We start from the raw sequence: 12,931 nt of genomic DNA, 5'->3' as shown, positions 1-12,931 counted from the left end.
TTTAGAAGTAGAAAAATGTGTTCTATGATTCTTTCTAAACTTGCCTTCTTTCACTTGTTTCCAGCATTGCCAAAAGTAAAAATATGTTTTGGATCCTCCAAGCCACTTAAAAGTGTGTGTTTTTGTTTTTTTTATTATGGCTGTCAAGCAATTAAAAAAAATTAATCACGTTTAATCACACTGTTAAACAATAATAGAACTTATTTAAATAGTTTTGGATGTTTTCTACATTTTCAAATATAGTGATTTCAATTACAACACAGAATGCAAAGTGTACAGTGCTCCCTTTATATTTAGTTTTGATTACAAGTATTTGCACTGTAAAGAAATAGTATTTTTCAATTCACTTAATACAAGTACTGTAGTGCAATCTCTTTATCATGAAAGCTGAACTTACAAATATAGAATTATGTTAAAAAAAAAACACCTTTTCAAAAATAATGTAAAATTGTAGTGCCTGCAAGTCCACTCAGTCCTACTTCTTGTTCAGCCAATCACTCAAACAAGTGTGTTCACATTTCCAGGAGAAAATGCTGTCCGATTCTTGTTTACAATGTCACCTGAAAGTGAGAACAGGTGTTTGCATGGCACTGTTGTAACTGGCATCGCAAGATATTTACGTGCCGGATGTGCTAAAGATTCATATGTCCCCTCATGCTTCAACCACCATTCCAGGGGACATGCTTCCATGCTGATGACCGGTTCTGCTTGATAACAATCCAAAGCAGTGTGGACCGACGCATGTTCATTTTCATTATCTGAGTCAGACGCCACCAGCAGAAGCTGGTTTTTCTTTTTTGGTGGTTCAGGTTCTGTAGTTTCCGCATCAGAGTGTTGCTTTTTTAAGACTTCTGAAAGCATGCTCCACACCTCATCCACCTCAGATTTTTGGACGGCACTTCAGATTCTTAAACCTTGGGGTCAAGTGCTGTAGCTATCTTTAGAAATCTCACATTGGTACCTTCTTTGCATTTTGTGAAATCTGCAGTGAAAGTGTTCTTAAAATGAACAACATGTGCTGGGTCATCATCCGAGACTGCTATAACATGAAATACATGGTAGAATGTGGGTAAAACAGAGCAGGGAATGTACAATTGTCCCCCAAGCAGTTCAGTCACAAATTTAATTAACACATTTTTTTAATGAGCATCAGCATGGAAGCATATCATCTGGAATGGTGGCTGAAGCATGAAGGGGCATACACTCTGAGCTCTGGTCAAGTGAAAAATTCTCTAAGTTATATCTGGCACTTAATACCTTGCAGTTCTGACTACAAAAGTGCCATGCAAATGCCTGTTCTCATTTTCTGGTGACATTGTAAATAACAAGAGGGCAGCATTATCTCCTGTACATGTAAACAAAATTGTTTGTCTTAGCGATTGGCTGAACAAGAAGTAGCACTGGGTGAACTTGTAGGCTCTGAAGTTTTACATTGTTTTGTTTTTGAGTGCAGTTAAGTCACCAAAAAAAGGGTCTACGTTTGTAAGTTGCACTTTCAGGACAAAGAGCTTGCACTACAGATTGTATGAAGTGAATTGAAAAATACTATTTCTTTTATCATTTTTACAGTGCAAATATTTGATTTCAATTACAACACAATACAGTATATATGAGAATGTAGAAAAAACATCAGAATATTTAATACATTTTAATTGGTATTCTATTGTTTAGTGTGATTAAAACTGATTAATCACGACGATTTTTTTGAGTTAATTGTAGTTAACTCACACGATTAATTGACAGCCCTATTTTTATATCTGTTGTTTGCCTTAAATGTTTGCTTTCTTTATTATGCTAAAATCTTAGTTTGCTCATCATTCTCAATTTCTGCTGATGTTGCATGAAAGAGAAACCCAGTCTGCTATTCCCCTTCTTGCCACATCCATCTCTGCTCCTCAAACTAGTCTAGCTAATTCTTTCACTGTTGTGGGGAAATCACTAGTTCTCTCAGGGTAAGATCATTTTGAGACTGTTTAACCTCACTTTCCTGAAGCATAAATAATGTTAACATAAGACAAATTGATGTATTTCTCGTATAAGACAACTTTATCCAACTTCAGAACTTTCCCACCACCATAAAATAGTAAACAATTCATCTAAAGTAATTAAAAAGTATACTTGTGGGAAATAGAACAGGACTGGAAATGCTATTTTAATGGTACTAAATGCTGAACAATTTGAAAGTATATTTATGAATGTTAGTTATACAGAAAAGATCAAAATGGGCAATTTGAATACAGAGTCTAATATAATTCAATAAATGTGTGTCAATAAAAATGCAAAGTGGCGACTCTAAAATCTGTTCAAAGGTGTGTCCCAGGCCTGTTACACATGGATCTCAGACACCTACTTTCCCATTACTCAACACTGTTTATCTTTGAAGTCCAGCCACTTCCAGTGCAAGAGCCTTCTTTAGGCTGGCCGTGATACACAGTTACAAAGGTGATTTTAACAGTTGTGGCCTTCCTCAGAGGGGAAAAGAAATCTATAGCTTGTCTGAATAATTAGTTTTCAAAAGCAAAGTCAAATAAGAGAAAAAACTGTTAACAGAGCATTTGTGGTCTTCCAGAAAATAGATCAAGTGACAACTGCCTCATCTATTTAGGTGCTCCTCAAGCACCCATTGCTGTAGGAACTGTTTCCCTCAAAAATCATCTTCTAGAAGACATGGTTCGACAAAGTGGACTCTTTCTCTTGGCTTCTAGAAAGGTGTCTGGAAACTATTTCCCCTCTTCTTTTAATGTATGTCTGTGAGCTGCATCTTGTCCCTTTCTCTTTCTTTTCTTAGTCATAGCCTTCCCACATCAACAGCAATGTTAAAGAAATGAATCTTGGGTTTTACTCTGAAGGCAGGGATCACTCTTCACCTCTGGAATAGAATTCCATAGCCTCAAGCTATTACCAGAAAAACTCTTGTCCTCTGCTCTAACCCTTGAGGTTATTCACTGAATCATTCCTGTGGAGCATGGCTGTTAAGGAAGGTTGAGTTGTTCTACTAAGTAATTTGGTACAGTGCAGTGGAAGGCTGTATGGATGAGGACTGCCACCTTGAAATCAGCATGTTTCTTTATGGGGAGCCAGTGTAGTGAGTGGAGCACCATAGTTGTGTGCTCTTAATGGCTGGTGATGCGTGGGACGTGGGTTATTGTGCTTTGGTCTGGTTAGGATCTTTTAAAGGTCAGTGTAATTACTCTGTAGTACAGCGAGGTCCAGTAACCTAGCAAGGAAGTTATGAAGTCATGGACAGCCGGCCAGATCATTACCCTACAAAAGAGGCTCGGCCTTCTTCCAGGTACAGATAAGAGAATATTTTGGAGTAGCTACAGCTCTTGTGAGTATCCAGAAACACCAAGTAGTCCAGGAAAACTCCCAAACTACAGAATGACATGGCATTTTCAGGTAGACTCTCCCTGAGAGATGCGGAGGTGGACATCTCTTCAAAATGTTTTCATTATGATAGTGCTATCAGTATTGAAGTGAGTGAGAGAGTTTGGGGGTCATCTGCATATTGTTGACTTGTGGGACTACAACATTTCGTTCTTTTCCTTAGTGGCTTATAGATGTTTAACAGGATGGGTGATTATAGTGTTGAGGAACAATGTAGGTGACCAGTCTTGTAGGGAATGAGGAACTGTTCATCATTGCACTCTAAGGGTATGGCTACACGGGGGATTAAAAAATCTGTGGCTGGCTCATGTCAGCTGACTTGGGCTTGCAGGGCTGTGTCTCTTGGGCTGAAAAATTGCTGTGTAGACGATTGGACTGGAACTGGAGCCTGAGTTCTGGGACCCTGTGAAGGTGGAGGGTCCCAGAGCTCAGGCTGCGGCCTGAGCCCAAACGTCTACCTGGCAATTTTTAGCCCTGCAGCCCAAGCCTGAGTCAGCTGACCTGGGCCAGCCATGGCCTTGCCACGGGGCTTTTATCCCTGTGTAGACATACTCTAAGTATGTCTAAGCAAAAAATGCTGTCAAATTTTCTCTGACCTTTTCCAGTCTTTTTGTAATCTTGGATGTTGCTTGTAACTATAATGTAGCAGAGAAGTAAGGTGTGTAAAACCAGTCTTTATAATAAAGGACAATGTAAAAAATTATGCCAGGCATGCCTTTTCACACACAAAATCCATGTGGCCTTCCTAAATAGATTGTAATATTTGAGGCAGTTTATGGTGCAATCTGAGACATTCCATTGCAGTAAATCACCAGGATTGGATGTAATCCGAGGGGTCTGAAGGAAATGTAATGCGAAACAGCAGAAATGCCGATGAGTTTATACAGTGTGTCTTGGAATGGCAACTGTTCTTGAAACTTTGAAAGTTGCTAATAGCCTTCACCAGTCAGGAAGGACATGGATTTAACTTGTACAGTGTAGCATAAAGCTGCAGCAGTACCTCAGTTTTCAATACTGACTGAAATTCAAGCAGAAAAGACCCCTGATTCCAGGGCAGTAGACACCTCAATGCGAACCTAAGCAATTTTGAATGAAAAATAACATGAAAACAACTAATTGTCACGAAACAGAGCCCCAAATTTCCATCTTGAAAAAAATATCTGGTGAATGTCTGTACAGCTGGGTATAGTGCATAGATTATCCACAAATACAAAGTTTGTTTTTAAATCATAAGATGCATATAGCGCATAATCAGCAATAACCCAAATTTAGGTGAGTAAATTTAAAAATACAGTTTAGATATTAGCAACCAAGTATTCGGATACATCACTCATGAAAAGTTATACAGAGAGTTGGTTGTGGAAAGCACATCTATTAGTGAGTGAAGATTGTCCCTCAGTAATAGAGAATTAGGGTAGGTTGTCCTTTTGGAAAATACAATCCATGAGGAGAGTATTTCAGTTACTTTCCCCACTGTGCTTCTCATCTGCATTCCAGCTCATCCTTCCTGGTATTGCAGATGTCTGGTGATGTGTTCTGTGTAGATGTCCCTGGACCATCTGATGGTGTCCGAAACCATGAGTTGCTGCATCTGCCATGCGTAGCGTTGACTGATTCTGCATTCCTGCAACACTTGCTCGTTACTGGGTTCCCATGCGCCCAGGGCTCCATTGATCAGCGCATGTGTCTGAGCCTGGTAACCCTTAGCTCTCAAGGTGTCAGCCAGAGGGGTATATTTCTCTACCTTTTGAGCTGACCCTTCCTAATCCAAGTTGGATCCTGACTAACAGGGGGTGGAAACAGTATTTGGCAGCTCTGCAGTTTTCAGTATTCTCATTACAGTAGGTCTACAGAATGGTATAGTCTTGTTTAATTATTCTGAATTCACACTTCCCACCTACACAGCTGTGGGGGAGTGGGGTAAGAACAGGGCCAAACTGCAGATGGAGTAGTAGTTCTGGTCCCCTGCTGGGCTTTAGCAAAGGGGGCCTCATTAGAGCTCCCTCTTGCTGTTCTTCTGGAGTTGTGGAAGAGGACCTAGAACGTGCTGCAGGTACAGATATGGCTCTACCTCCCTGTTCCCTTAGTCCTTAAATTTAAGATTCAAAACTGACTTGAAGAAAATTTCATGTCCTTTTTAATGACAAGAAGTAGTTGGGGTCTGTAACGTGTAATACACCTCTCCTGAAAAACTCTTAAGTAGCCAGCTAAATGCTAATGTCATGTCAGCATGAGTTTAATTAAGGGCATATCTTCATTGAAAAGTTATCTTGTGATAACTCAAGTGTTCCCCTTAACTTGTTCACACACAACCTGACATTCAAGTGCAGTGGTGCTATTAACTTAAGTTGGCTGGCTCAAATAGGGATATAGGCTGAAGTGTGAGCGAGCGCAATTTGTCAGTTGCTAACTGGATGCTGGTTAGTGCCACTTGAGTGCTGCTGCTACTCTAATGCCTTCTTTGTTTCTTCTGGAAAAACTTTACTGCTATCAATCTGTTCTAGTTTAGAAGCAGAAGAAGTTACCAACCAGCTCATGCAGCCTGCTTTGGCATTCAAAACCCTACATTCACATGTGGGTGTGAATACCAGCAACTGCAATCCTTCAGCTTGGTACAGAGATCCATTTGATTCTGTTTGACAATGGGGACTAGGAAGACATGTTAGCATGCTACCAACTGGCTGGAGCTGATACCAAGATTCAAGTTGCACTGATGTGGTACAGGTCCTTCCTCTGAGTTGGATCTGTGCCTTGCCATCACACATTTATGTTTTGTGGCGGGTTTCTTTACTGAAACATACCTTCCATAGAACCATAAAATCTTGATTCTTTGCTGTTTAATCAGTGTGTTTTAGCTCTTCAAGAAATTACTATATTTTTTTATTCTTAAAAATCCTTGTTGCACCGTAGTAGCAAATTTATATAGGTACAGTTGAATTACTTTTATTATAAGCCCTTGTTTCTAGACACTTAACTTTCTGAAAATATGCCTTGGGAATTAAATCTTTCATGCTTGCTCTTAGCCTAGAAGAACTTTTAGGCAACGTAGAGTGTCTGTGCTGTAAGATGTTTGAGTTCTTCCCCACACATCATTTTAAATTGTTAACTTGCTATGAATGTTGCCATCAAGAGGAATAAATACATTGTTTGAAAAATAGTTGTTTGAGAAATAAATTATTGAACACTTTGAGAACTTCTTACTACGTATGCAAGATCATTACTTTCCTTTCTTTTTAAAAAATTCTTCTTCCTTTCCTGATGCTCCAACCATCACCAGAATTACTTCCTATTCTGATACCATCACTTGTTCTTTACTCTTTCCACATTGTTTGAGCTTCTCCTCCCTGCCTTCAAGGGTATGCAGAGCTCTGCCCTGCCTACCTTTCTGCTATAATTTCATATTGCATACACATGCCTTATTTCTCATCCTCCATCCTAACTGCTTCTTTCATTATATGCACCAATATGTTTTCTTTGTTGCTTCTCTTAGGAATGCAAGTCTAAATCTAGACAAATATATTATTGGCAAGAAACAGGTAGACTTGCTAAACTAAAATCTGAAACATTTTTCCTTTTTCTTTTAGTTCCTGGAATAGATGGCGGTGGTTTAGCTGATGCTGGTCTCACAGATTCCTACTTTAGTACCAGCTTCATTGGTGTTAATGGATTTGGAAGTCCTGCTGAAGCAAAATATCCCATGATGCAGGTAATGTTGGCAGTGAACTGTATCAATTTGCACTAGCTCTGACAGCCACATTACATTGTTGTGCCAAGAACTGAAAACAGTTAAGTGGCAGGAGCAACAGAAAGCTAACTTGCCTTTCTACAACTGTTTTTGTACCTGTTAGAGTACATTAGGCTTTCCCATTTCATCTAATGGTGAAAATAGAACAACCTTGTTCATTCCTTCATGTTGTAATTATTTTTATTAGCACTTTTGTTTCAGGATGAAATGTCTATTCCTTTTGTTGATTTCACTTTATTGTACCTTAAATCCTCTTGTGACTTGTGTTCAAAATATACTGCAATCTTAACTTTGACTGTCCAGGTTACTTTTTAGGGCCCCCCTTATTTGTGTCTATCACATTTGAATTGGTCTGACTAACTTTTTTCAGCCTTTTTACTCAAAACTATAAAATGTTTTATAATTGAAATACATTTTAATGTCCTTAAGCCCCTGAAACGGTGTGAACTGTTAAAGTAACAATGTACTAATATCGTGACTTATATAAACTCTCAGGTGAACATCTATCATACTATGTGGCATTGCCCAAAGAATATAAACTAATTAAGTGACCTCCATTTGCTATGTAATTTTTTGGAATAGGCGGGAGAGAGAGAAGGGGGCAGCCAGGGCTACAGCAGGGGCGCTGCCACGCGGCCCCTCCTGCTGCGCTGCCGCCTGCCGCGAGGGCTCCGCTCTGGTCGGCGGGGAGGGAAGGAAGAGGACTGCCCTGCAGGGCGCTCTGGTTCTCCACGCCGCCGCCGCCACCTACAGGGCAGCCGGAGCGGAACGGAAGAACAAAAAAAAAAGCGGCCATGCTGCCCTAAGATTGGGCAGAATGTCGCCTCTAACAATCTGCTGCCCCAAGCACCAGCTTGCTCAGCTGGTGCCTGGAGCCGGCCCTGAATATAACAGTCATACAATACAGTCTGTTGGAAAGGGCTGCTCACTTACTTCAAAGCATAAATATATGGAACTGCTAGTAAATGCAGTAATAATCTCATAATCAAATAAAGCGCTCTAACCCCCCAATCCATCCTCTCTTTAAAAACCTGAGGGAAGATGGTCTGTCTATGTGCTTGGAAGGCTAATAAATCTAGATTTTGGGTGACCGGGAGCGGCGAGTGCTTTCTCACGGAGAAAGCCCTTACAGCAGCTTTTTCTTATTTTATATCAAGGAAACTCCAGTTCATAAGGCTCCTTTGAGGTCAGGTATGGTGCATATAAAAATAACAAGCAAAGAGTGGGAAAGAATTAGGTGTTCCCTTTCCGACTTCTTTTTCATGTAGGGTATGAAAAAGGCTATATTGCTTATTTTAAATGGGATTGGAGGATGCATAGTTGCTGTATAGAATTTTTTTTTATACTGGCAGCCATGCAGAAGATGAAAATTGCCCATCTTGACCTCGTATCTCAAGGTGAGTTGGCAGGGTTGGAAATTAGAAAATCATTTTCCTATACTCTGAAGAAATTTGAGCTAGATAGCACTGAGTTAAACATGGAACTACGTAACATAAGCACGAAGTTTTGCATTTTTTGGATTCTGATATTTAACAGCAACATTTTCCTTGTAGGATACACAACCTTTATTATAATTTCATACTTCTTTCAGAAGCACATCATGCACTTAACCTGGGTGCCCATGCAAATACTGAATATTTGGTAATGTTGCTAAGGTTGTAATTAAGGTTTTGTGGGTTACTGTGTGAAAAATTAATGTGTTGTGTGTAGTGTTTTCTTCTCAGTTGGAGTCTGAAGAAAGTTCCTTGTGAAGATGGGGAGTCTCATTGCTGAAAACATGATCTGTGGACATTAAGCTTACTGTTAAGAAATGTCCCATAAGTTGATATTTTCTTGATTTTTAGGGTTTGCATTGGAAGATGTTGCACTTAATCAATAAACTAAAGTTTTTTGTCTGTAAAGTATGTCTCTGGAATGAATACAAATGCACAAGAATTATAGGGGGAGCTACTAGCCCCACCTATTAAGGTTGCCAGACACATCTCATTATAAGAGTGCATTTTCAGTTGCTTATAACTTTGCCAAATTTTAACTATTTGGGCTGCAATTTTCCATGCTGATTGTCTGCCTCAGGATGATTTTCTTTTTTAAAAAGGTTGCCGAAAAAAATTCATCCGTTTCCAAGAACAAGGGTACGGATATATTCTTGCAACCTTTTCTTTTAACAACTTTACTGCCCCTGTGCTTTGGAGCAGGGATTTGAAATTTGGTAGGCTGGTGGCCATTGTGTCAAGGATGTATCTCTTGCTGTCCCTGTGAAAATCTGCCCAAATTTGAGCAAGTTGTAAGACTTTTTGAAAATCGCAGTTTGCACGTGCTCAGTATAGACTTTTTAGATTTTAGTAGTTAAATTTCCTGAAGATTCCATCCACACTGGGCATGCTCTGGCTCAGTGCAGTGTGGGGCTTTCCCTGTATTTGCTGCTCTGGGCTGCTGCATGCTGTGTTGGGTCCAGGTTGCGTACAAGAACTGAGAACTCTCTCCTGTGCTCTGTGCCGTCTGCTGGGCCCAAGCAGCATGGAGGAGGAAGCTGCCTGATTTGTGTACGGAGGGCACGAGAGCTGGACATGTGGAGATAGACTGAGTAGATGGGACATGGAGACTGTGACTGGAGGCTGATAGGGAAACTGGGGGCAGGGCATGAAGGTGAGGTGAGGCCGATCTGACGAGGAATTGGAGTATGGGAGGGGAACTGGGACTGGCTAGGCAAAGAGACTAGGACAACAGGATGATGATTCAGATTGGACAAGAAGCCTAGGGAGTGAGATTGGGAACATGGACTACGGCACCAGCGACTGGAAGGCAGGGGAACTGGGAATGGCTGGATAAGGTAACTGGAACTAGGACTTGATGGGCAAGGAGGTGGATGGAAAAGCCTGAGAAGAGGAGTGGGTTGAAGAAGAGACAGGCTTGGGAAAAGGACAGATTGCAGGGGATGGAGCAGAAGAGTCTGTGCTCACTAGAGCATGCTTTCCTCTAAACCTGGAATGGAACCCAAGACTACTAAATCTCACCATTCTTCTGCTGTCAGTAAATATCTGTGAAGCTCACTGGCAGTGTCTCATAATCCTTTAGTGCTGGTGCACATAGAAGATGACTGCCTACTACTGCTGTCAGTCACTCTGTTAGCTCAAGGGGCAGAGATCTGTGTGGTGTATCTAAAGGTTCCACCCCTTCCGGTAAGCCATGCGAGAGGGAGAATGATGAAACACGATGGAATTTTTTTTCAGTTTGGTTTTTTTAGTACCTAGGAAATTACTTTCTCACTCACACTCACAAATCTGTTAAAAGAACGTTATTAAGAGGGCAAAAGTCAAGCACTCACTGGTAAGGAAATACCAGAATTAAGGTTGCCTGTGCCTTAATTTAGTTCCCTTGTGCATATGCATTGTGATACTGTTTTTAATTACCTGGTCACAAGGTCCCGTCTCCTTCCATGTGCAGAATGGATGGTGCTCACTTAGTAAGCATCTGTTCAATATTTTGTTTACTCATTCATGTTCAGTGTGTGGTCCCCAAGCCTTATTTACCACACACCATTCAAACCTTGCTCTGAAAAAAATCATTTGCTCATGGGCTTGTTTGTGGAGCTCATCACTGTAGCATCGGAGTGCTTCAAAAGTACTAATACGTTTATTTGCACAACACTCCGGTGGGTATTGATCCCATTTTACAAGTGGCGAACCGAGACAGGAATGTCAAAAGGAGTCCACTAATTTTGAGTGCCCAATTTGAGAAACCTACTATTGGATTTTTCAGAGTACTTCGCATTATATAGCACTTCATGTTCAAAGCACGCTTCCCACTGACTTCAGTTACAGCTGAGTGCTCAGCATTTCTGCAAACCAGACACCAGGGTCCCAAGTCAGAAAATGGAAACGCACCTTTAGTGACCACCTTTGAGAAGTTTGGTTTAAATAACTTAACTACATTATATGGGAACTCTGTGGTAGAGGTAGTGATAGAAACCTATCCTCCATAGCAGCATTCAGTCTCCTTTACCATGAGACCATTCTTTCTTTTCCTGCAGTCTGCTGCCTCATTCATGACACGCCTTTCATCTTTTGCAGCAACTGAAATGGTTACTACAGACAGCAGTCTCCTTCACTACACAGCCCTGATTAATTCCTACAGCTGGCCCATTCTGTACACTGAATGGGGCAGGGGTCTTGTGGAAAAACTAGTATGTGATCCTGTAATTAAAGACCCTATTGTAATGCATGCACCCTAGAGGGGCACATTAAGATTGTACAGGCAATCTAAATTCTTCTTTGAGTTCTTGCACACGTCCATTCCATGGTAGGTATGCACGTGCCAGTGCAATGAAGCCAGAGAACTTTTTCCCATAGCCGTATCCATTGAGGCAGTGCATGTGCCCTCTGCACACTTGTACTAGCCAAGGCTATGAAGGGTCAGAACAGCCCTGACACCCCTTCCCCCACTCCAGTTCTGTCTCATATCCTATGGTCGGTAGTCAGCGTGTGTGAGCTTCTCACCTTCTTTTTTCATTCTCGCTTTAGGAAAATTTTTCTAGAGGGTTTTTTTAATTGTAAATAGTTACTTTAGTATAGTTGTTTTAGCTTTAGTTAATGGTACTCATTTCAAAAGATGACTTGATTTTTATTTTCTTGTTCTTTGAGCTTTTCTGTATGGGGCCATGCCTAAATCCCTGTGGGTTAAGTGCTGTTGTGGCTGTACCTAATCTGTCAGTCAGAGAGCCTAACTCCTTCTGTTTAAGGTGTGTGGGAGAAGAACATGTGAGACATAAATCCTCTACAGAGAGGGCATTTAAGATCAGGACTGAGAAGTTGAGGGAAGTTCAGTGTTGAGATATCCTGGTGGAAGCAGCTTTGTGCTCAGTTTTGGAACCCAGGTGCTCAGTATGCAGGAATTCGGACTGTACTCCACCTTGGAACATTCTACCAGGTTTGGTGGCATCCCTGTGCTGAAGCGGTTCAGAGAGATGACCCTCTTCTCTGTCTCAGTATCATGTAAACAGCAGCAGAAGTCTAGCACTTTGACCTCTTCCAGCCAGAAAAACCTCTCGAAGATGAAGAGGGTTAAGTCCCCAACAGACTTTCACAAGAAGACCACTACCAAGGTTAGAGCTAAGCCAGGTCCCACTAGGAACTCACCCATATCACATTCTAGCGACGTAGAGTTGTCAACTCTGGCACCTCATGTGGTACCATCCAAGGTAGGCCTTGGATTTAGTGTACACCTGCAATACCTCCATAGATACATAGAGTTTTGTATGGTTACCCTAGCATCTATTGTTCCTAGACCCAAAAGGCTAGTCACTGCTCTCAGCTTAAAGGATTCCTTCTTCCATGTGGCTGTTTACCAGAGCCACAGGAGCTTCTTAAAACTCATAGCAGATGTTGTTAGCTTATGGTTCTCCCCTTGAGTCTGCACAAACTGCATGGCAGTGGTTGTAGCATATCTCAAGAAGGTAGAGGTCCAGGTGTACCCATATCTGGATGAATGGTTGTTTTGAGATCTGTCCAGACAGCAAATAGTGGCCATTGAGAAGATACGGTCCCTTTTTCAGTTACTTGGTCTGTTGATCAACAAGGACAAATCAGTTCTCCCTCTCCTGAGAATCAAATTCATAGGAACAGTTCTCCACTCAACCACAGCAATCACATATTTACCTCAAGCTAGAATTTCAGGTGATATGGGACCTATACAAAGACTACAGGCATATACTTGTACAACAGTGAGGAATTGCCATGTCACCTAAACGTTTCAGGCAGCTTGTTCTTACAAGAATCAGTATCCAGACTTCACCTCAGTCAT

At 41.1% G+C, this 12,931-nt stretch overlaps 1 protein-coding gene across 1 annotated transcript in view; it reads left to right on the top strand.

Moving 5' to 3' along the window:
• The window catches only part of PAN3 (poly(A) specific ribonuclease subunit PAN3), a 114,497-nt gene that overhangs the window by 8,425 nt on the left and 93,141 nt on the right, over nt 1-12,931 (top strand). The window contains 1 exon segment of the mRNA XM_034758696.1: nt 6,972-7,093. Within this exon segment, the coding sequence (XP_034614587.1) occupies nt 6,972-7,093 (122 nt within the window).

Source organism: Trachemys scripta, chromosome 1, assembly GCF_013100865.1.
Source record: "Trachemys scripta elegans isolate TJP31775 chromosome 1, CAS_Tse_1.0, whole genome shotgun sequence".
In the NCBI taxonomy this organism is placed as follows: domain Eukaryota; kingdom Metazoa; phylum Chordata; order Testudines; family Emydidae; genus Trachemys; species Trachemys scripta.
This window is presented reverse-complemented; position numbering and strand designations above follow the sequence as displayed.